The sequence below is a fragment of the Aspergillus costaricaensis genome (genome assembly GCF_003184835.1).
Source record: "Aspergillus costaricaensis CBS 115574 unplaced genomic scaffold BO79scaffold_3, whole genome shotgun sequence".
Classification (NCBI taxonomy): Eukaryota; Fungi; Ascomycota; class Eurotiomycetes; order Eurotiales; family Aspergillaceae; genus Aspergillus; species Aspergillus costaricensis.
The window spans coordinates 1,254,972-1,278,518 of record NW_020291803.1 but is presented as its reverse complement, the minus strand read 5'-3'; the positions used below and the strand labels follow the sequence as shown (position 1 = coordinate 1,278,518).

Below are 23,547 nucleotides of genomic sequence, written 5' to 3'. Positions count from 1 at the left end.
CTCGGGCCAAAAAGAAGAGGTTAAGCCATTAGCGGAATCTGCATGTCGCTGCAACTGGAAAGCCACCAAGCGGGGTTTGTGTTGCCCGATAGGAAATCCATTCGTTCTTGGTGACCTTGGTTTTTAAAGCGTTCTCTCTTCGTGCTTACTGCAGTCGCCCTGTGAAGAGGGGCGGCGGCCTACCGAATGTCTGCCGACTCTGAATCCACACCGAGTTTGTCTGGTGGCTGGATGGAAAATGGAAAAAAAAAAAAAAAAAAGAAAGGAAAACAAGAATCGGAATCTATTGTTGATGAGACGAAGTCAGATACAGATACTAACTACAATCCTTGCACTTGCCTGCCTCTTATCTCCAATTTTTGACAACATCCAAGGTGATCAGCAAGTGGAACTCTAATGATCGAGGGCTGGCTGAGATCAAGGATCCTTCCAATCTCCATCCAACATGCTGATTGATTTGCCCAATGCTCGTCGGACCTTGAACTTATGCTCAGAGCAATGAATGAGACGTGAGATGCCGCGCACGGGATTATCTCAGACAAATATTCCTATCTCGACCCACTGCGGGGTCTACGGGTTCCGGGAATAGAAGGATTGAGGAACCGGAACCCTCTTCATGAACTGATCAGGTCTGGCGATGGTAAGTCGTTATCATACCATTGCGTGATCTGATGTTGTCCGTGAGTTGGATTTGCAACTTCATTCGCTATGCGAAGCCATTATTCACTCACTGTGTCGCAATTATTCCAGCACTTGCTGCTTCTTCAATGACTACTCCTCGTCTGGAAATGAGAAAGGCTTTGCTTCAGCTACAAGTGGGGATACTACTCAGTGGAGACCCTCATATTTTTGGTACTTAATAATAGGTCCTTGTCGCTGATTTCGCTTCAGCTTTTCTGGTATTGGTGGGATAGCGTGAGACACGCTCGTTCGCTCACCGGTGTGGACATTCTGTACATTGGAGTAGAACATGGTGGAGGACAATAGTAACGAAAATAGTAAACGGAATGCAGGGTGTTTATCTCTTTTTCCTCGGACCATCAGGTTCATACTGTACAGCTCTGGGATCAATATAGTAGGCCAGAGGATTGTCTGATCTCGACGACCTTGCAGTATCTACGTATCATGTAGTACTCTGGAGGCTGACCTGGATGTATCATAGGTAAGCATACATGACCTGTGATGTGATTAGAATATATGTATATCATATTTCTTCCGAAAAATTACTCCCATCAGGATTAAATTGCGGATTATGACTTACACACAATGGGAGGCTTGTGAAATCGGTGTCAACTAGCTTAGTAGCTGATCATATTTTCGTTCACAATCCACTGGATATGTAACCCAGCATATTATCTGCACAATGGACACAAGTTATATCAATGATTGAGACACAAACTCTCCCAATTACCCCCATATTATGGGACTATAAGTCCATCAACTCATACAATTTTGAGCTTTTCCTATGCTGTGTAGTGTGGGAGGTTTCTACTATCGCATTATCGCTTAGCCCAGAGAGTATATGCCCACGCTGCATGTTTAGTACTAGGGGCCACTAGCCAACTTGATGACACTTGATAGTACTATATTCTAGGTATACATGACATATTACCATGCAACCACCGCGTTCACCCACCTTCCATCTCTCAAAATGATTTGGAGAGTACTAACCCTCATCGTCAGCAGCAACATGTTTGTCTACTACTCAAACTGTCCATTTGCATCGATGCCCATAAGGTCATTGTCTGTTTTGTCCTTCACTGCGTTGAAGACCCTCACCTTCACTGCGTCGATAACACAAGATGGCCTTCTTTGTTTCCCACCAGCATCGAAGTTTCTACTCTATAGAGAGATGGAAACTTCTTCTAGACGCATTTTCAATCTACTTCATCTCTTCCATCCGATCTTGACTTCCCCTGTGATACTTCTCATCAACCACATCCCCTCGTGTGCTTCAACCCAGTGGTAACAACACCAAGCCGACATGACCCAACTGGTTGTTCATTGGTTCGCGTGCAATCACTTCTACCCTGAATGGAGGAACACCCCCATACCTCCTTGGGCATCTCCTGGGACTATCCTCCGCCCTACAGCTGCATTACACGGATACGACTGCACTGTTTGTCTTGATCCACCAAGCAAGATCCAAGAGGCACGAAAGTCCGTTCTGATGACCGCCGCTGCCCTCTCAAAGATTATCGACATCCCCGTTAACGATGGCGGATTCATGCACGGGGTCATTCGATTCTATGCCCGAGGTGACCATCTAAGATGGCTACAGCCGCCTACCCCTGATGCTCAGCTTTTGGCACCCGATCCATATTTGCATGCATTGATGATGGAATCGTGGAGGAACACACTGGGCGAGTTGTACTTCTGGACTAGGCCTGGTTATCTCTTCGATGTTGCTCTGGCTGAGGTGAAGCGGTCGGAGCCAGACAACTACGAGCTCCTTAATTGGTCTGGGACGAACTATATGCCAATTTGTCCGTACTATTACGTGTCGATGTCACCAATGGCGCAGCCCGTTGTCAAGCCAGTGCAGAGCTCTAATGATTCGGCACCGAGATCTTCCCTGGGATCACAGGCTTCCTCCAATCTAGTACAGACACCTATTAGAAAACCAGAGTCTAGTGTTGGTTCGACACAGTCTTCTTTCGATACAGCCCGGACTGCTTCTTCAAATCAGAGCCTCTCTTCCCGCGTGAGCCAGAGTCCCTGCCATAAGGATATCATACAGCAGGTAGGTACCCAGAACAATACCACTACGGCTATGCAGAACGTCCAGACCTCCCAGGTGTCTCTGCCCTTTGTGAGGATGGACCCCTCCGTGGCCCTAGATGATCCGTTCGTTGTCGAGCCTATTTCGGTATCCCCAAACTCATATACTCAGATGGTTCCATCACTAACTGTGTGGCAGGGGGAGGGTAGATGGTCAAGGCAAGACGACCATATTGCCGACCTGAAGCGCCAACTCAGACTACCCGGGCCAATGGTGAGGAATGTATCACCAGACCTTGGTTCCCCGACACCTTCAACTCCTGAAAGGATATCTGCGAGAGAAATCAATCGAAAGAGAGATTCGGATAACCCTTACAAACCCACTTCGCTCGCCAATGGTACTTCTGCATCTTGCGATGATGATGAAACTTGGTCTATGGAAGATGCCTCGCAATCGTCTTTCAAGGACGCAGTTAACGCTCGTTCCGAGTCTGCATCTTCCTCCGCTGGCAGCCCCGTAGTGGCTTCGAAGAACGATAACAATCTAAGATCATCTGTGCGCAACACTAGTGATACTCAACCTATCACATGCACAACTGTCGATCCCTCTTTGCTCTTGCTTGAGAATGGCCTCAAGATGTATCCCTCTATTGAACACTCATATGATGTTGCTGCAATCAGACCTCGATCACACTCGCCCGCAGGAAGCCTCCAACATGAGCTCCAAGGTGGCTCCCCAGGTGGCAAGAATGCGGAAGATGCAAACTCGCTAGTCTTCAATATTGGGACGGTGAACGGCTCTAATACGGATCTATTTTCAGCTACTTTGGATCAGTATACTGTAGAGCAGCTGGCCGCACGGCAACTCACAAAAACTCCAGATTTAGAAAGCAACCCGAACGAATATGGCTTTGGGTTTGGTTTTGAACACAATTTATTTGATGGATTCAACTTTTTGCTGCCCGAAGAACAAACTGAAATACCTTTGGAATCGAATATGATGATCTGAAAGGAATGATGGTTTGTGCAGCAAATGAGAGGAATGAGGCCTTGTCCTTCGACTCATGATTTCATGATATCTATGCTTCCCTTTGGATTCATTTGCATTCGCTTCAAGTCTGTTTTTCATGCTTGATCGAAATTTTCTCCATTTCTTCATTCGCATATGTACACATAGCTCTTTTTCGTCCATACTTTTTCCTTTCTAATTATCTGCTGGGGTTATTTCGGATATCGGGTCATTGCTTCCTGAGGGATACGGAGTGAATGGCAAGAAGGGGGTCGTTAGTTTCGGTCTTATTGACGTGATCGATTTATCGCATTTACGGGGTTTTCTGATTCCTAGCAAGACAATTGCACTTTAAGAGCTTGTCCTATAACATCTAATACTAGTCATGTGATCTACAACTACCCCAGAACCACGTGCCGACGGCAAGCTGAATCGGCTTATGCGGGCACTGCATAATTACAGGGAGTAAGCAGCATAAAAATGGGGCCGAGGAAGAGAGATTGTAGTCTACCCCGGGCAGTTCCGTACCATACCGTAAGGGAAACGATTGGTTGCTCCTGGCAGAAAAAGCAACCCGCGGTACCAATAAACAGCGGGAAACTATTACTATCATATCACCAGCCACATGTTTCTCGGTTCGTCCGAGGCCAGCCCAGCCCGCGCGGCAAAGTAGCAGCTACTACTACTTAGTTACTAGGACTTTAGCTCCTCCTTTCTTATCCCCATCATTACTACCACACACCCCCCCAGCCCCCTCCGCTCTCCCCTCCCTAAGACAGAGACTTGCGATGTGACTTGCAGCTCACCGCGACCCATCCCAGTCTATGCGCCACTATTAAGCCCCAAGTTCAGTGTGATCGCGATGTCCTTTCCTTACTCCCAGGATGCTCGCCGCCGGCGGGTCGGAGCCGGCGCCGGCTTCAGCTCCACTGGTAATCGGACCGTCCTGGGATACTGGGTGCCTCTTGCTGTCACCGTGGGCATCGCAACTGTTAGCATTGCAGCCTGGATCTGGAGCGAACGCAGCGAGGACGATGACGATAATAATAACAATAACGACCGCGATACTACTACTATCCCCCCTCCGCACGATGACCGCTTCCCCGCCCCCGAGGGATACCCTCATGGCGAATATGCGGACGATTACGCCCGTTCAACTGCTACGGATATACCAGGGGATGATGCTAGCATGATGGCGCGCATGCAGGGTGCGCTGCGCCGCACTCCTAGTCCCCAGCAGATCTTTGATGGCGCTAGCAAAAAGGTTGCTGCGGGAGTCGCTGCCGCGGGAGCTTTCGTGGGTGGTGCGCTGACCTCGATTCGTGAGGAAGATAGGGGTGACTTTGAGGATCATTCTCGTTGGTCGGAGGAGGTCGCTTCGAGAGCTCAGCGCGCGGAACAGCCTGCGCCAACTATGACGGGGGCGTTGCCGGTTCGTGATGTTGGTGTTGGCGGCCCAGTGTCTGCTACGAAGAAGAGGACTGTTGCGATTGTGGTCTCGTCGGAGTCTGCGCAGGTGGATCCGGAGGATATCGTCTCTCAGCATGTGGTAAGTCTTGATGGTTTGGTGTAGGTGCCAAAGCGGGTTTATGCTAATGGGCTTTTGCTTTCTGCGCAGTCTATCCTTTCTCATCTCCCCGAACACGTCAACCTAGATACGGCCAGGGTCTTCATCATGATCTATGCCCCAGGTCTCAAGCACGCTCCGAAGCAGGGAAGCTCCTCTCAGCCGGACTTGTCTGTTGCCTCTTCCTATTCCAACATCGCCCCCGAAGAAGCTGTTGCGTCTGGTGAGCTTCCAGAAGGAGAGTCTCCCTCGGAATCTCGCCAGGATTATGAGGAAGAGGGCTCTACACCAATGTTCAAGACGATGTACACCCAGGCGCAGGCACTTGTGGAGAAGGAGAATACCATCATGCCCTTCAGCACCGCGACAGGGTTTGTGCATCTTCTTCGCCACCTTTCTCCGGAGGTAGTTTATGTTCAGGAGTCCCTTACCGGGGAAGCAGGAGAGCATGTAAAGCTCTTCTCTGGCTGGGTTCGGGATACGGTCATCGTCGTCGGAGGCGAAATCGGTCACGGTGGTCTTGTTGACAGCGACGATGAGTCTGCTCTTGCAGACAAGGGCGAGAAATGGTGGCAGAAGGAGGGTGTCACTGGCATTGGCAAGCGGATCAACGTGGTGGATGTCCACCGCATTGGTGATGATTGGAGGCGAAGAGTGTCTGGGCACGACTAGACTAAAGTCGAGTATTGGAAATGTCGATGTTTCAGCGTTGGCTAAATGTCTCGGTTGCCTTGCGTATAGGTGTGCCTTATGTTATTTTGATGAACCTTCTCTTTTCTTGTTATTGATTCCCCTGTCTTGATGAGATGAAGAGGATTTGCTCTTCATGTTGTTTACCCCTGTGTGAATATTGATTGCATGATGACCGCGAAGCATGGTCTACTTAGCTTCTACGGAAGCGATATGTTGAATGAAATGAGCCTTTGCACATAGCAGTGAGTTTACTCGTTAACATCCTCAGGAGTATAAACTCTGTATAAAGTTTCGTCATATGTGGTCAACACTTAAGTGGCACATGATGTATGTATGATATGGGTTGTTCAGGGTCGAACTGACCACTTCATTCCTAACTACTACTGCCTCATTCTTAAATTCCCAATCGAGTACAACTGCATGATCTCAGCTCCTGCTGATCCAACATTGGAAATGGTACGTGAATTAGGTAAAGCCCTTCGAGCAGATATATATATATATATATATATATGCCCACTACCTCTTTCCCCAACCACAACCTGTCTCTCTTATAACTAAGGAGCACTAGTGTTCTTCCTTTCTCATATATCTCTCAGCTATCTCTTACACGACTCCATGGCACTACTGACCAAATCCCCTCAAAACAGACCTCAACCGTGATCAGCGACACCTACACCATCCTAGCAGGGCTACCAGCCTCTCACCGACAGTGCCCATTCCCAAACTGGAAACAACTACGAAATGCCGTGCAAGCCATATACACCCAGCTAGAGCAACACAACTGGTCAGGAAACCAATGGCTAGCTCTCACCGACATGTCACAAGCTGCCATCGAAAAGCTAAACGAAGACCATGGCCTACTAGCAGGTATCTCAGTCCGATTTACATGGATCGGAACCACAGGGCTCCTAAAAGTAGCCGCCGGTGCTCCCCACCACTTCACTACAACAGAAATATTCCGTTACATTGACTCTCAGTGTTTTGAAATGGGAGTGCCACGCACGCAGCTCACCTGGGGAATGGCAGTTACATTACCCGATCAGGCTGCCTCCCCACAGGGCAAGCAACCTGATGCCTGCGTTTTCCCTCCAAATCGCCAGCCGATGCGTGGCCAGTGTAACGGTTGGCCGTCGCTCGTCGTGGAAACAGGCGTTTCGGAATCCCTAACGAAGCTTTGTCGAGATGCTACATGGTGGTTTCAGAATTCGTTGGGCGATACTAGGATCGTGATTCTGCTTGCGATTAACGCTGGATCTAGAGAGCTGAGGGTTGAGAAGTGGCAGCTCGTTCCGTCCGGGAGGCTCGTCACTAGGCATTTGATTGAGGAGTTACGCCAACGGCCTGGTTTGATACCGCCTCTTGGTCAGCAGCCAGCAGGTGTGCAAACTGCCTTTTGTGTTCAGGAGGTGGTCATTACGCCTGAGTCAATTATGGGGCAGCCTCTTGTGATACCTTTTAGGGCTATGTTTGATCGGCAACCGAATGGGGCCGAGCGAGATATAATTATTGATAATGAGGGCTTTCGCGAGATTTCGCGGTTTCTATAGGTGATAAGGATAGGGCCACTTTGGTGTATAGATACTCAATTACAATGAGGTCTGCCTTACTTGCCTGCTAAGAGCTGCCACTAAAGGCACTTTCAAAGCCCAAGGCCACCCCTGAGTCCTAACCGCAAGGTAATCTCCTCAGAGCCCCAAAGGTCACCACCACGGCCATCACTGTTAAGGTCGGTAGCTCACATTGGTTACCTGCAGTAGTTATATCCATGACACTCGTCTTCAGCAGCCTTCCTCGAAGGGTGTCAAGGGTCCCCCATGGTTCACAGGGTCACAACTATAAAGTCTATTAATTCCAGCTCTACTAAGGCTACTTCCTGACAACCTCCGGAGACAATAGTAAGGATACAAATAATGCAGAATGGTGTACTTAGAATAGTTCAAGGTAGCATCAAATGATGACTATATACCCTACATATGACCTTTTTGTACTTGGTCTCAACCAAACTGCCTAGATATTGAATAACACCGTAATAGTTGGTCTTCAGTCTATGTATCGACAGTAACAGATTAGGTGTTGGCCATCACTTGAATGATTTCTAATTTCCCAGAGTGGAAAGAATACAAATCTTCTTCAGTAGATGAATAGAAGATATAATATCTGGAATACTCCATATCGCAGGCGCGCGGCACTAAACCCAAAGCGGTAGTCAGGTGACCCCGACCTCCTTCACGTCGCCCGCGGCTTGGCATCATACAAACTCCCTTTGCAGAGCCACAACCAACCGTCGACCGACTCTTCCCACTCGCTCCGAGCCTCCCCTGCCTTCCTTGCAGGTGTCTGTTCGATGGACTTTCATACCCTTTGTCTGTAGCGACCCGCGCTTTGTGCAAGTGTTCGCATTGAATCGGGCCAGTTCGTTGTCGTGCCGCCCCCGATCTCCGCTCCCCACATGTCTCGCGCTCCGGCTGTATCATCAACCACGACTCACGGCCCTGTCCTCATCCTTCCTGGATCCGGTTCCCCCAAGGTCGCATTTATCAGCTTGCGACCATAATCGCGCCGCGGTTCATCTCCGAGACTATGGCGACCGCAATTTCGAAGCCGACCTCGCATACCCCTAAGATGAAGCGACCGCCCCCGCCTTTCGTCCAGACCGGAGTGAACGGAGTCAAGTCTCAACAATCCTCCTCTTCTTCTCCTCCCTCCTCCGCGAAACGTCTGCCCGGTTCGAACCAACCGGCTTCAGCAAGCTCCGCCGGCGGCCCGACGTCAAATGGCGTCAATGGCGCGGCTAATGCGGCTGCCGGCTCGAACAAGGCTACTCAGAATCGACCTAAGAAGGAAGCGCAAAAGCCTGGTGACCAGGCTGCGCGGTTACAAAAACCATTGTTAAGGTCCTTATCCATTGACAATGATCGTCGCGCAGGGAACAGGTGTCCCGAGCCATATGGTAAGCTCTCAACCCGATCCACATGCGGAGCCCCTGCGTACTGACCATCGGGTGCGTCATAGTCAAAACGTCGTCTTACATCCTCAAGAAGTTCTCCAAATGCCCGCCCTCGCTTATCCTCCACCTTCACCCAACACATTTCCGCTTCGAGCAACAAGATGGAAGCTTTCCTTATAATTCCGAGATGAAGGTCATCATCGAACATATTCGTGCCGGAACTGTTCCCCATGATATGATGGAGGAGCTGTTGCGGGCTAATGTCCGATTCTATGAAGGCACGCTTCCACATGCCTCAACTTCACCTCTATCTGGTGGACTTGGCTAACCTCTGTAATTCACAGGCTGCCTCATCGTTCGCGTGGTCGATCACAAGTCGGTGTCAGCCCAGGCCAGGAAGTCGAGTGCGCCGACTTCCAACGAGAATAACACCCCGTTCTCGATTCATAACTATAACGAGCATGTTACACCATCGGCTTATGTGCCCTACCCAAAGCAATCCCAATTAAACTCCGATAAGCCGGCCGCCAAGGAAACCCCAACCGGAAATCAACCCGATGCGAAAACCAACGGCGAGCAGTCCGGCGATTCAGAAAAACGTGCAGAGGAAGCTACATTGAACTCCGCTCAACCCAAGCAGCCTCCAAAACCCCGAGTTTTCACTACCGTTCTCCACCCGACTCCACGTTCCTTGCAAGCGGAACTCACTTTGCTTGCCACTACACCCGATCCCAAAGCGGCGAAACAGTCGGCATCAAATGCTGCTTCGCGTCCTCAGCAGTCCTCGTCTACAGCTCCACCATCTCCAGGAGGGACATCCAATCAGACCGAGCGTGGACATCCTGCAAAACGACAGAGAATGTTGGTTGAACCTCAGGAGTTTCTGGAATGTGAAGCGAGATTGACAAGAGCACTGGCTCCACCTCTCTTCTTGGATCCTGTCAACAGTTTCGACGCTGTGCAAGATCTGCTGAAGATCATGGAGAGCCCACTCCACCGCGATCCGCCACCCTCACCAAAGAGGAGGAAGCGTACCGTGGCTGAGCTCGCTGCTGACGAGGCACTGGCTGCCGAGGAAGAGAGATTCATGCTCATCATGGATGAGCGACTGGAGCCTACCTCCTCCGGTGGTGCTGGAGGGCCGAAATCCGCGGTTGTGGATGATACGGGTGGTGGTGCACCATTTGAGCCTCGATTCTCAAGGTTCAAGACGCTTGAGAATATCCGTATGCAGCATGAGGAGAAGGCCAAGCGCGAACATGAAGTCAAGATGAAACAGGAGTTGGCTAAACGACAACAGCAAGAGCAGGAGAGGGAGAAACGTCGCCTTCTGGAGCAGCGACAGAATGAAGAGCACGCTAAGGAAGAGGCTCGTAGACAGCACTTTGCCGCGCAGGCTCAGGCGCAACTTGCGGCGCAGCAGCAACAACAACAACAGCAGCAACAGCAACAGCAGCAGCAGAGTCGGCATGTCATGGCGCAAACTAACGGGGTTAGCCAAGCGCCGCAGTCTTCGCCGGTGGTCCGTAATCAGACACCTCACAACACCTCTTCGCCTGTTGTTGGCAACACAATGGCCGCACAAGCAAGTGTTCCTATGAGCATGACGCCTTCTATGCAGGGAGCAGGCAGCCCACCGAGGCCGCCATCTGCATTGCAGCACGCCCATCCTACAGTTATGAGCCATCCGATGGCACCTTCCAGAAGCCAACAGGGACAGAGCCGACACGGGACACCACAGATGACTCAAGGAACGCCAGCAATGTCTCATGCTACACCTATCATGCGCAATGTAACACCAACACAGCGTATGAGCCACGCCAGCCCGAGTCATACGACGATGGCCCCAACACCGGTGATGAACCAGGCTACCATGATGGGAACACCACAAATGGGAGGCGGAATGGGCCTTACACCCCAACAGCAACAGCAGATGCTATTGCAGCAGAGGCAACAACTTCTCGCCCAGCAAGGGCATATGGTACAGAATCAGTTCTCGCCCAAGCAAGTAGCTCAGATGCAGGCCAACGCACATGCGCAGCAGAACATTCAAGCCCATCAGCAGCAGATGCTACAAGCCCAGCAGCAGAATTTCCAGGCACAGCCCAAGTTCCCGAATCCACAAGCCTATCAGGCTCAGTTGATGCGTGCGCAGCTCGCGCAGATGCACATGGCTCAGCAGCAGCAACAGCAACAGCAACAACAGCAGCAACCGCAACAGCAGCAAGGCCAGCAATCACAGAATCAACAGGGACAGGTACACCAAAACAGCCCACATATGAACCCTCAACAGCAGCAAATGCTAATGGCGGCGGCTCAGGCCAATGGAGGTCATCTGCCACAAAATATGCAAGGAGTAAATTTGGCACAGAACGTCATCACTCCACAGCGATACCAGCAATTGTTCACTCAGCGATTGGTACGGCTTAGGCAAGAAATGGCGGCTCGATTGATGCCACAGTACGGTTCACCGTCTCAGTTCCCACCACATATACAACGACAGTACACCACAGGACTGGAACAGAATGCCAAAGCTTGGGTTCATGACATTGTTCGACGAGAGCGCGAGCTGATTCAGCAACGTGCCAACCAGGTTGCTCATGTTCAAGCTCAGGTGATGCAGCAGCAACATCAGCAACAGCAACAGCAACAAAACATGATGCAGAACGCCCGGGGAAGTAGCTGATTTGCTTTACCTTCTTTTTCCTTTCATTCTAACTACAATATGCCGCAGGGCTATTCTTTCATCTTTAACCTTTTTCTTCAAACCCTACCGTTCTTATACCTTCTATCGGATTTGGACAGCGCATGGCGCTCCCCACGAACCTCCACGATTATACATTGGGATTATTCTGTTCTTTTTCTTCTTTTCAAGTCCCCGCTTATTTTTTCTTCATTTCTGAGACTGTGCATAAGGTATTGGGAACCAAGGCAAAAGAGGTTGGCGTTTATATATTTTTTTTTGTAAGACTTGGGCTTCCTTTTCTTCTTTATTTTGGTATCCTTATTTATTTTGCTTTGCTTTACTTTCCTTTTTGTCTTTCTGGTTTGCGCTTGGCGATTTGATTTGATTTGCTTGTACCACACGGGAATGGACTGGTTGAATTTAGGGGAGCAAGGAACCGACTTGATACCATTTTTGTACAGGTGTCCCCTTTTGATTTATGCTGATGTTGACGTTGATGTCTGATAAGAATCGAATTGAAGCGAACTGATATAATTTGTTTTGTTATGAGTAAGAACTGTCTAAATCGACAGGTAGTAATAAGCCCAACATTACACCGCCCCCTCCACCTAGAATAATGGCTTCACCATCGACAGAAGCGATAAGTGGCAGTACACAGAAAGTTAAGCTTTTTGGGAGGTTGATGGTTGAGTGAGGGCTGGGACGGTGGAAGAGGATGTATTGGATGACGAGAGGTTTCAGTTCAGTTCATTCATATATCTTTCTGATGACCCAGAATTGCGGTAGATCATAGTATGTATAGGCTGGATACATATTAATAGTCAGCAGTAAGTAGACACAATACCAGCATTGTATGATCATATGATAAATGTGGTGTGATAAAGCAGAACTTAGCAATCTAGAAGTCACAAATCTTACTAAATACTACTATGAAATAATGATTGAATCATATAAATCTAAGCAGAGCAGAGGGGAGCTAGATAAGTAGTAACAAGTATTTCAACAGTCTACTAGTAGTAGTAATCAATCTATTGCTCTAGTTATAGATTAGATAGCATTATTAGATCGACCTGTAGGAGTATAGTATAGTATAGTATAGTGTGATCAATGGGGATATCAATTCAGTGTTATTTATCTGCACTAATTGCCTAATGTAGAATACTACTCACTCATACATGTTGTTAGCTGAGTACTTATTAATCCCGTTATCATTTGTAGTATCTTCAAATCGGCTAATTAAGTTACCCAGGGGAGGGGTGGGGGGGATGGCAGTACCAGCAGAGCAGTATGAGGTTTAAGTCATTTAGTGGAACATGGAGATACAGAGCAACAAAATTACAGGGTGTGGTATTCCATCCACCTTTTCCTTTACAGAATTATTTGATAATGGACATGGCGGGAGAGATACAGAGAAACGGTCAAGGAGGGGCAGCAGGGAGAAGGAAGAAATAATTATTCCATCATTCCATAGAAACAACTGTACGATAAAACTGAAATATGTGGAAAAGGGGCCCATAAAGCCATAGATAGATAAAAGAGGCATATTGCACAGATGAACCTTTGGATTTTTTTGGTGTCTTTTTCTCTTTCCCTTCTGTTCGTTTTATGTTTCACCCTTTCCCTTATTTTGTCTGTTTCCCCTGGGTCGTTTTTTGTTTTCACATTTGAGATTCAAGTTCATACACACATGCAAGCACACACAAGACGCACTCTTTTCTCTCACTTCTCTCATGCACACACACAAAACTTTCATTTTCGTTCTCATCTCATTTGGATCCCTGGATTTCGACTACCTAAGTTGCTAGCGAGAAAAAAAGGGGTGTTGGGGAGGGAGGGTTTATGGTAGTGAGGATCATGCGTAGAAAGAAAAGAAAAAAGGTGTGGGTGAAGCATGGGCATGCATGCATGGATGCTAGCCTATAAATGCAAGTTTATGAGGGAAAAAACTGCATTTATTTGCCGCCAAGGCTGGGGAAGTTCTTCTCGTCGACGGCGACAGTGGGAGCAGCAGCAGCAGCGGCAGCGGGGCGCTCGGAGCGGGGACCGTTGCCACGGCCGCCACGGCCACCACGGGGACCACCACGGCCACCACGGCCACGGGGACCAGGGCCACCAGTGCGGGGAGCCTCAACGAAGCGCATGTCGACCTCGACGATGTTCTTCTCCTTGCGCTGCTTCTCGCGCTTGGCCTTGTCCTCCTTGCCCTTGATGTAGGCATCCTCCTCCTCGGAACGCTTGAGCTCCTTGGCGGCGGCCCACTTCTTGTCGAGCTTGGTGCCCTCGTTGGGAGCACGGACAGGCTTGGCGCTCAGGTCACCCTGGGCGGCCTTCTCGGCAAGGTACTCGGCGTAGGACTTGGACTTGTCGGCAGCCTCCTCGGGCTTCTCCTCGCCGGGGGTCTGGGGCTCGGTCTCATCGGTCTGAGCAATGTTCTCGCCGGCCTTCTCGTCGTCCCAGGTCTTCTCGCCGCTCTGGTTACCCCAGCCCTGGTTCACCTGCTTGCGGGTGTCGCTATCCCGTTCGTCAGTTTTGATCGAGTCCCAAACTTCTTTTTTGCCTATCTTCAGAAGGACAAAACGTAAAGGGAAAAGGCTTACGTCTGGCCGGTGCGGGACTGGCGGTCGTGGCGGACACGCTCACCACGGTCCTCACGGGCGCGGAATCCGCGCCGTTGGGCGTCCTTCTCATCGGTGGGCTTCTCGCGGTTGTTGTTTCTGCCGGCGTTGCGGTCACGGAAAGCTGAACGCGATCGGAATCAGTCGGAATGGACTTGCCAGGAACTGGAACCCAATGTAGATGGAAATACATACCGGCCTCGTTGCCAGTGGCACGGCCACCACGGCGAGAGTTGTTGTTCTCACGGGGCTGGGCAGGGGCCTCCTTGGGAGCGTCCCGCTTGCCAACACGGGGAGCGGGCCTGTCTACGGCTTTCGTAGGGGGCTCGGGAGCTCTGTTGGGGTCGAGTTCAGGGTCATTGCCTGTAGTTGCGCAGCGCGAGCAAAAGCACGCTCGAGGTTAGAAAATGATGTAATCCCTTCACGAATTCGAAGTGTAGATGGATCGACGACAAGCGAAAAGAGAGACCAAGGCAAGTCAAAACACGATAGGTAGTGCAAAGTGCAGGATGGGACTCAGGTATGGTAGGTAGGTAGGTAGACAAGGGAAGGGCGAGAATTACCAAGAAGCTCGTAGAGGTTCTGTTATAGTAGATGATATGTTAGCCATCGCATTCCTTGGATGTTTGAAGCTGTCGCTTTCTCTCCCGTCTCATCTGCTGTGGTGGTGGTGATGGTGCGAGTTGGTGAGGAGCAGGATAGATTTGTGCAATATTCCTGCCGTCCCCCAAACCCCGCTCGTTGCAATGCAACTGCGCTCTTTCAACCCAATCCCAGCATTCTTCCATCAATCCAGCCCGTAAATCATTCCTTCCCCCAAATCGCGGATTTCCATCACTCTCGCACAGCAACAGACGGAGAGAAAACGAGAGCCATTCTCTTTTCAAAAGCAACGCACCTTGGACCGGATCTCCGCCATGACGCCTGGTTTTATGCGGGGCCTTCCGGGGAAGGCTTCTCTCTTATCGCAACAATTCGGTCCGACGGAGCGGGCGGGGAGAGTCGACGCAGGCAGGAACCTCGACGACGAACGGTATCTGACCTCTCCTTTGTTTAGGGGGGATGGGATAGGATAGTGGTTGGAGTGAAGGGGGTTGACTGGACGGTGGATGGAGGCGACGTTTGTGGTTGCACTCGCCCGATCCGGTAAGGTGCGAATTGCTGCTAAGCGAATCCGGGAATGCGACCTGTGATTGGTCTACAGCAGCTAGGGCTTAGGGTAAAACACCAGCGGATGACGCTGAGATGATGCTCTGCATCGCTGCCTTCAGTTCGGCTTACGCTCGACAGTATGTAGCATGGTTGGATGTTGCTTTTTTCTGCTCCTCTTCCCCTCCAGCATTCTGGGGGTGATCTGTAGATCACTGCCATCCCAATTCCATTCCCCTCCTTTGTCATACGTCACTACTCCATTCTCCATCCTCTTTCTTCCTTTCTCTTTCCCTCGGCCGTTGTAGCTTTCCCCCAATTGCCGAGCTCCGTACTAGCTGGTCACCTGCCATTCCAGTTACTTCCCTATTCGAGTAGATATCTTCCCCTAGCTCTCAGAGCTCTCCCAAGAGGGAATTCATCCACATAGCAGTACCTCTAGAAAAAGAAAAAATAAAAGTAGCAGCAAAAGGAACAGAGGAATCTAAGTAGAAGCAGAGAAGTAATAAAATGATTCATGAAGGTAAATAGAATAGAATGCAATGCCGCAGGGATGCAACATAACCCAGACCAGCAAGAAATACACATGCAAGCCACCGTTTCACTGCAGCCCAAATCATCACCATCACCATAGCAAGAAAAGAAACACATCATATAGCTATGTCCGCAAGAGCTGACAGTAAAAAGTGCGACCCAATTCGAACTGCACCGCAGTCGCCCTCGGGCCCATTATACCAGTCATGCATGTACACAAAGAACCATGTCCCAACTTTTATCGCGGCCTTTCTTTTTACTTTCCCTTTTTACCCTTCTTTCCTCCGCTCATTCCGCGCTCAAAGGAACAAACAGCCAACCGCTTTTTTTCCAGTTTCAAAGGCGTCAATCAATCAAAAGCGCCACAGCAACAGCAGAACAGCAAGCGAACCAATATAAACAAATGGTATCAACCGCAAACGCCAGGCAATGCTTCAAAGTTTCAACTTTTGTCTTCCAGTCATAGAAGAAAGCTATGAAGGAAATCCGTCAAGCGTGTCTCTCTCTTCCGACCGTGGTATCCCTCGAACCGAAAGAGGGAAGTCAGTGCCGGATGTGAGATTACAAAACAAGAAACAAACGGGTTAATGGCGGGTATTATTCTGCTCGTAACTGAAAGGAGTCTGGAAATGCATGCTAGCACTCAATCCAAATGGATCGGCATCCAGCATAGGTTCATAGTTCCCCATGAGGTGGTTCGCATTATTGTATGCGCCATTGGCTCCCTCTCCCGCATGTTGGGTGTATTGGTTGAGATTATGAGCTCCCATGGGGTGAGAGCCCGCCGGCACAGATGCGGCATTGTTGTAGCCGGAGACGTAGGGTGAGGCACCCACGGTGGAATCATGTTCCTCGTCAATCATATCGGCCTGGGCATCGTACTCCTGTTCTATGCGGACATTAACCAAGGGTTCAATACCACCACGGACCTGGAAGAAAACAACAATGCGACAATGGAGTTAGCTTACCCAGTTGGTCATAGTGCTTCTGGAATGGCGATGGGTAGTACGCGGAGGGGACGCGGGGAGCTCGGGGATTCGTACCACCCGGCATGGCGGCCTTTGGGTCGGTCGACTCCGGCTGGCCGATGCTCATCGGCGGCGAGGTTTGGCTGATATTTCGCGAGTGCGACAGCATCTGCGAGCGCTGCTGGGCCTGGGGATCCACCCCAACCGGCGACATGGCTCCCTGGAAGGGAAAACCGGGGGATTTGGCGTGGGACGGAGAGGAGACATGGGACGGAGGCGTGGCCTGGAACTGTGGCGACGGAATACCATACGCACCATCACGATGTTGAGCCATGCCGAAGGGCTCCTTGGGAGCGATGCCAGGATGCCGTTGAGCCGAGGTTCGGTTTACGGCAGCACGCTCGAGGGTGGAGGGAGGCTTCGCTGCCATTGGGGTGGGCTTAGCGGCGCCCGCGCCAGGGGCCCCGGCCTTGAGTCGCAGCTCAGCTTGCACATCGATTCCTACGGTCGGTCAGTATCTCACGTATGGGACAAGGATCGCCCCGAGGGCGCTTATCAGGAAAGGGGCTTGCAAGCTTGCAGTTGGGTATGCGAACGGGGGAGACCAACCTTTTTCGAGCAAGATACGTTCGAGCAAGGAGTTCTTGTAGCGCAGCATCAAGCATTCATCAGCGGCGCTACGATGATTCTGCTGGAGGGTCTGCAGGGAGTCTTCATTGCGCTTAATGGTGGACTCGAGCTGGCGGATGTACTCTGTGCGACGCTCACGAAAGGCGGCCTGGGCCTGGCGGTTGCGTTGCTTCCGCTCCTCCGAGGTAGCATAGATCTGACGGCGGCTGTTAGCTTCATGCCGGGGAAGGGATGGGATCAAGGGTCCAGATAGATAACAAGATCGATAAAGGCTGAAGAGGGGAAGGGAGTAATAAGGTGCAGATGAGATAAGTAGTCAAGGGGACAGCAAGAATGGAGGGATATGACAGGACGATAAGGGATGAACAATCGCAATGATAAATGATAATAATAAACGCAGTGCGGGGCCCCGGACTGGCACGCAGGGACAAATCACCGGGGGAGGAGCAGCGATAGGCACCAACAGCACAGCCAGTGATGATGCTGGATGAACACCAAAAGACGTGATGGATGTGATGATAGATAGATAAAGGTAATAGAAATGAGATAAGAGAAAAACAAGCAACGACCACCACGAGGTATAAAAAGCCAAAAGGGTCGGTCGATCTGGATCCGGGGTAAAACAATAAAAAACAGAGTTGAGGACAGCCACCCTCGAAGAGTTCTTACGTACTGGTTTTCTTCCCCCTTTGCGCTTCTGAGTCTGGGTCACATCTTGCATCAGAATCTCCCCCTCGGCCTCAGGTGTTGACACCGCCGAGCTGATCGAGCCTTCAGGCAACGGCTCGGTCTTGGGGACAACCGGCTCAGTGGCCGGGTTGTCATTTTGTGTGGAATTGCTTGTCTCAACCATGGAGACCATTGGATTTGGCTATGTATGAGGAAGGGGGGATGGGAATTTAGCCTCGTTCTTTTCTTTGTTTGCTGGCCGTTCTTGTTGCCTGTCCGGATTGCCCAAAAGACAGGTCGGTTATGGGAAATCCCCCCTTGCGTGCTTGGTAGTTGGAGAATGACGCACCCAACAAGAACGAAATCCGGGGGCGTGGGATATTATAAAATTAGCAAGGAAAGAAAAGGGAACAACAGAAGAAAAAGAAAAAAAGGCAGATGACGACGGCCGGGATCGAATATCAAAAGTCTCTTCTTCTTCTTCTTCTTCTCTTCTCTCTTGTCTGTCTTTCTCCCAAAGACCGGGCTAACAAGACAGCGGACTTAATTTCCCCCTCACACAAAATAGACGCGGTGAACGATCACGAAAGACAAAATGGTAATAGAATACACAGCAGGTAAAAAAGTTAGCCGGCGGGGTTATGGAATCTGATAATTCAGACGCAGGAAACGCGCGGCTGGGCGGCAGAAAGGGACGTGCGAGGGCTGGCAAAGGGTCGCAAGGAGGCCAGCGGAAGAGGTGACATAAAGGAAATTGATGATGGAATACCCAGATAGCCAGCAGGTTCGGAGGGAAAGTAGGAGAGAAGCGCGAAGAACAGTGAGAGGGGAAGGGTGGGAAGGTGAGAGTGGGAAAGATGTGAGGTAAAATTATTTACTAAAAAGAACGGGAATGTTATTAAAAGGAAAAAAAAGGTCGAATAAGGGCCTTCTTCTCTTGGTCCAAGCCTGGTGGGTTGGAAAATTCGAGCAAAGAGTGGGCAAAAATAATATTTAATGGGGACAGCAGAAGGAAAGGGAAAAAAAATAAAAAAGAGAATTTTATTTCATTTTTCTTTTGGCTTCTCTTCGAACTTTCCTTTTAGGTCAAGGCAGAGACTTTCCCAGGGGAAAAATCCAGCCCATCATCCCCATCCACTCCCTCCATCCACTCACGCGAGACGGTGCAATGAGTGTGAGAGGGGAAAATGGACCGAACGGAACGAGCTTCGGTTTCGCCGCCGCTGGTCAAAACTCTTTTTGACTTTTACACTACTTTTTTGACGCCTCGTCTGGTCTTTACTTTTTTCTGCTTTTAAACAACTGATGTTCTCTCGCGCCCGTCCGGTTTCTGTTTCTTCTAGTAGTTCTAGTAGTTCTAGTAGTAGTTCTACGCATTCTTCCCTGCCCCTACTTTAGTTTCTGTCCATCCAACATCACAAGAGCCACTCTCCCCTCATTGCCCAGTTACAACACCCCCCCCCCCGCCTCCCTCCCCTCTCCTCTCAGCTTTTCTCACATACACTGGCACTTTCTTTGCTTTTCTGTCCACTCAGGTCCTCGATGCAATTCTTCCCTCCTTGCTAGGAGCGGTTTTCCTCGGCCGCGGCACCAACTTGAGCGAGATCCACTGCAAGGTCAGACCCAGCCGAAGATCCGCCCAGGGTGAGTCGTCAAACTCGTCACTGCCTCCGTGGTCCAAGTTACTACTTATGCCCTATTTGAACGAGCTTACTCCTCTGGTGGTGCTGGTGGTGGTCCGTCCACCAGGCGATGCAGGCTCCGAAACGGAGTGGAGAGCAGGAGAACGTGTCGTTGTCCTTTCTTATTCCTTTCCGCTTCTCTCGGAAGTGGCTACTGGGGGTGTGGATGCGAGCAACCTTGAAAGCAATGCCATTGTTGCGTCGGTTCCAGCTAGCTCAATCTGGATCAAAACTGCGTAGTATCTATTGCAGGCGATAAAGTAGATGCCAGTCCTTTCTCCTATCGACAAGTCATGAGCAGATTTCCCTGCCCCTTTCTGGTGGGCACGTTGTTAATATCTTCATCATGCCGCGGAGATGTTCCGGCAGGTCAAGACAAAGTTTTCCGTGGTTCAGCTGGGGCGGATTCCTTGTCCTGCTGTCGTACGAACTCGGGGGTCTTGCGTGGACACACCAGGTTCCCCTTCTACCCTCTTTTGACTCCTCTTTCTATTGAAGGCGGTGGGTTTATGATTGATTGATTTAATTGAACATCGGTCTAAGTACCGTGGCAGGAAGTAATCCGACAGTCAAGAGAATTCTGGTAGTCTAACTCCATGAGAGAGGTCGTACGAAATGTCCGGGACCCTTGAAGGAGGAAGAAACAGCGAGGAAAATCACGCAGATCCAGCCAGACCAGACCCAAACGGGACAAGGTGAATACGGCAAAGTTTCGTCCCTGACCCCGTGACCAGTGGCCATTTAGGGGCATAATACGGCATGATGACCATACGGTACCACGAATCCATCTCGACTAAATTGCCTTTCTCATCCTCCCAGAAATCTCTCAGGGTCTTGGATACTACATAAGATAGTCTGATCTGTCTGGTCTGTTCGGAATCCCGAGGATAACCATTTGGATGACAGTCCTTGGCAAGTCTGCTTATAGAACAGTTTGGACTAGAAGAGACCTCCTCTTCTGTATGCTTTGTGTATACAATGAGAGCACCTGATCCGACAGCCGAACTTCCGGTTTCCATTTCCCCCCTCAACTCAAACCAAACCAACTAATCCAGGATGTACCTGCAGGACAGCCAGACTAGACAGAAGACACTATGACTTACTCGGTTTAATACTACTACTTGTGGGATATACACAGTAGTAAGAGTACCCTAGTAGGAGACTGCCGATGGAAGGAGGTCTCCGCCAGCCAACCACCTCCAGGGCCTCGCCTATGTCCCGTCATCGTACGTCGCTCCGAAACTCCGCCTTCAGGAAGAAAAGGCAAAGTGACTGTGACTTGACATCACGAGGATCCGCCACGGGATCATCTGAGGATGATGGGCTGATCGGAAGGAATTCCAGTGCCCGTACCTGTTGCTGTTGCTGTTGCTATTGCTATTGCTGGGTGGACTTGCGGCGACTACCGATGAGCAGCAGCAACTATTGACCAGATCCTTCTTGGCAGACTTGGATTTGTTGTCGCTGCTGCTGCTGTTGCTGTGTTTGGAAGATGAATATCAGAATGGAGAGAGCGTAGCACTTCTGTACTCCGTAAAGTAGAACGTATTCCCGTCGGAGTAAATCTGAATCCAGACCGAGTCAGTTGTTTCAACATGTTAACTAGTTAAATCTCCATCAGATCTGCCGGTGACAGCGCCTGGACCCTGATGTCATTCCCAATGTCTTTTTCTAACTATACTCAATCACTCCTTTCTACTCGACTCTATACTCTTTCTTTCACTCTACCCCTATACAAGACCACATTCATTCAATTCAATTCCAAATGTCAATACAATAACTCCAAAGAATGATTGCTACCCTTCCATCCCCCATTCACCATCCCCTGAGCGCAACTCCGAGAAACCAAAAAAATAATAACCGCGGCGATCGGCTTTCCATCGGCTCTTCCCCCACCACCGAAAAGATGGACTGACTGATTATTCATTCCCTTCATTTCTTTTTTCACATGAAGACCAAAAAAAAAAAAAACACTACATCCTCAGCTCCCCATCGTCAACCACCCCATCTAATCAAATCCCGCCTGTCAGACTTTCTGTCTCCTGCATCTCTGAAAAGGAACAACACAAGAGGCTCACCTGCGCGCCGATGCAATCCGTCTCCGCCCGCCGCAATCCAGCAACTGCAACTTGAACCCGCCGCATCATTTTCCCCTCTTCTCCCCCCAATCTCCTCCCCCTCGGCTATTGCGATCATCAGTCATGGCCTCCTCATCGGCTCCCTCCGCCAACATTGGCGCAACCCCCCAACCTGACAGTCCTGCTGCTCCCACACAGATCCCCGAAAAGGTTTCTGCGGATGACCAGAAGAAGTCCGCCACGACGACTGCCCCAAACAATGCCCCCTCAGCAGAGAACCCCGCGCAACAACAGCGCACGAACAACAACGATGACGATGACGATGACGACGAATCAGAATTTGATGAATTAGATGGTACTTCTATACACTCTCTTTCTTCAATTCCGATGTATATTGTTATCTAACAAACAATGTAATATAACAGAGGTCCTCGACGACTTTAAACCCAAACCATCCCCCGCCCCCGCCAAACCCGATGCCGCACAACCATCTGCCCCTGATGACTTTGACGAGGAGGCCTTCCTCCGCCAACTCGAACAAGATATGGCGAATATGATGGGCGGTGGTGGCGGCGCCAGCAACGACGCTGCTGCGGCTGCGGCTGCGGCTGGCGCCACCGATACCAACGACGGCGGCCTCGACAAAGACGCCGAGGCATTCGCCAAGATCCTCGAGGAAAGCGGAGTCTCACCGTCCGACTTTCTGAAGCAGCTCGTCGGAGACGTCATGATGAAAGGCGACGACGATAACAGCACTACGGCCGCCACCGCGGGCTCTTCAGCAGCACCAGCACCAGCAGCATCATCAACGCCATCAACAAGTGGCACCGCAGCACCTGAAACCTTCAATGACACCATCCAGCGCACAATCGAACGGATGAAAGAATCCGGCGACAAAGCCACAGCGGCAGCCTCGGAGGACGACATGTCGGATGATCTGGTAGCGCAACTCATCAAGGCGATCGAGGCGGGGGCATCGTCAGGCGAAGGTGGCGACGAGGGGGATCTGACAAAGATGTTCATGGGCATGATGGAGCAATTGTCGAATAAGGAGATCCTGTACGAGCCGATCAAGGAGCTTGATACGAAGTTCGGGCCGTGGATCAAGGAGAATAAGGGCAAGGGGAAGGTGTCGGATGAGGATATGGCGAGGTACGAGAGGCAGGCTGGAGTGGTCAGGCAGATTGTGAGTAAGTTTGAGGAGAAGGGGTATTCGGATGAGGATCCGAAGTGTAGGGAGTATGTGTGGGAGAAGATGCAGGAGGTAAGCTCCCAACCTATTGCTATTTTGTCGTGCTGTGCAGTACTAACTGAGGGTCTAGATGCAAGCTGCGGGTAACCCGCCTGATGAGCTGATCTCTGCTCCTTGGATGGAGGATCTTAAGGGTCCGGGTGGTGGTGCTGGCGCGGGTGGTATGCCTGATTGTCCGCAGCAATGATGAATACTAGTAGTAGTAGAATATTAATATATATACACACTTGGGCTGAGGGATCTCAATGTCTACTATCGTACAGAACCTGTTGGAAAACAGCTTCACCACCTATTAGTAATAGTACTTTTAAACCCCGTAGTCTCCCAACCCTAGGGCGAAGACGCAT

General features: G+C 50.3%; 8 protein-coding genes across 8 annotated transcripts; 6 read left to right on the top strand and 2 right to left on the bottom strand.

Annotated features, from left to right (window-relative positions):
• Positions 1–1,690: 1,690 nt before the first annotated feature.
• Positions 1,691–3,730, top strand: BO79DRAFT_272816 (uncharacterized protein; the record flags this gene model as incomplete). Its single annotated transcript, XM_025687458.1, has 3 exons — positions 1,691–1,833; positions 2,041–2,869; positions 2,921–3,730. The coding sequence occupies 3 exons, from the start codon at positions 1,691–1,693 to the stop codon at positions 3,728–3,730; spliced, it is 1,782 nt and encodes a 593-aa protein (XP_025544152.1).
• Positions 3,731–4,477: 747 nt separating this feature from the next.
• Positions 4,478–6,218, top strand: BO79DRAFT_166029 (uncharacterized protein). The gene is made up of 2 exons (XM_025679287.1): positions 4,478–5,279; positions 5,349–6,218. The coding sequence occupies exons 1-2, from the start codon at positions 4,593–4,595 to the stop codon at positions 5,967–5,969; spliced, it is 1,308 nt and encodes a 435-aa protein (XP_025544151.1). The 5' UTR covers positions 4,478–4,592; the 3' UTR covers positions 5,970–6,218.
• Positions 6,219–6,605: 387 nt separating this feature from the next.
• Positions 6,606–7,537, top strand: BO79DRAFT_272808 (uncharacterized protein; the record flags this gene model as incomplete). Its single annotated transcript, XM_025687457.1, has 2 exons — positions 6,606–6,608; positions 6,638–7,537. The coding sequence occupies 2 exons, from the start codon at positions 6,606–6,608 to the stop codon at positions 7,535–7,537; spliced, it is 903 nt and encodes a 300-aa protein (XP_025544150.1).
• Positions 7,538–8,278: 741 nt separating this feature from the next.
• Positions 8,279–12,104, top strand: BO79DRAFT_242845 (uncharacterized protein). Its single transcript, XM_025685237.1, has 3 exons — positions 8,279–8,940; positions 9,003–9,215; positions 9,282–12,104. The coding sequence occupies exons 1-3, from the start codon at positions 8,571–8,573 to the stop codon at positions 11,621–11,623; spliced, it is 2,925 nt and encodes a 974-aa protein (XP_025544149.1). The 5' UTR covers positions 8,279–8,570; the 3' UTR covers positions 11,624–12,104.
• A 1,418-nt stretch (positions 12,105–13,522) lies between these two features.
• stm1 (putative telomere and ribosome associated protein Stm1) lies at positions 13,523–15,331 on the bottom strand. The gene is made up of 5 exons (XM_025689269.1): positions 15,137–15,331; positions 14,802–14,820; positions 14,434–14,601; positions 14,221–14,362; positions 13,523–14,134 (listed from the first exon to the last, which is right to left on the bottom strand). The coding sequence occupies exons 1-5, from the start codon at positions 15,155–15,157 to the stop codon at positions 13,576–13,578; spliced, it is 909 nt and encodes a 302-aa protein (XP_025544148.1). The 5' UTR covers positions 15,158–15,331; the 3' UTR covers positions 13,523–13,575.
• A 1,081-nt stretch (positions 15,332–16,412) lies between these two features.
• Positions 16,413–18,503, bottom strand: BO79DRAFT_45092 (bZIP transcription factor). Its single transcript, XM_025689268.1, has 4 exons — positions 18,193–18,503; positions 17,499–17,715; positions 16,890–17,390; positions 16,413–16,810 (listed from the first exon to the last, which is right to left on the bottom strand). Exons 1-4 carry the CDS (start codon positions 18,379–18,381, stop codon positions 16,506–16,508), a joined length of 1,212 nt encoding a protein of 403 aa, XP_025544147.1. The 5' UTR covers positions 18,382–18,503; the 3' UTR covers positions 16,413–16,505.
• Positions 18,504–19,597: 1,094 nt separating this feature from the next.
• Positions 19,598–20,450, top strand: BO79DRAFT_207020 (uncharacterized protein). The gene has a single exon (XM_025682095.1). It carries the CDS (start codon positions 19,880–19,882, stop codon positions 20,108–20,110), a length of 231 nt encoding a protein of 76 aa, XP_025544146.1. The 5' UTR covers positions 19,598–19,879; the 3' UTR covers positions 20,111–20,450.
• A 1,489-nt stretch (positions 20,451–21,939) lies between these two features.
• On the top strand, positions 21,940–23,440 carry pex19 (putative peroxisomal membrane protein receptor Pex19). The gene is made up of 3 exons (XM_025689267.1): positions 21,940–22,303; positions 22,374–23,212; positions 23,271–23,440. The coding sequence occupies exons 1-3, from the start codon at positions 22,072–22,074 to the stop codon at positions 23,385–23,387; spliced, it is 1,188 nt and encodes a 395-aa protein (XP_025544145.1). The 5' UTR covers positions 21,940–22,071; the 3' UTR covers positions 23,388–23,440.
• The last annotated feature ends 107 nt before the right edge of the window (positions 23,441–23,547 follow it).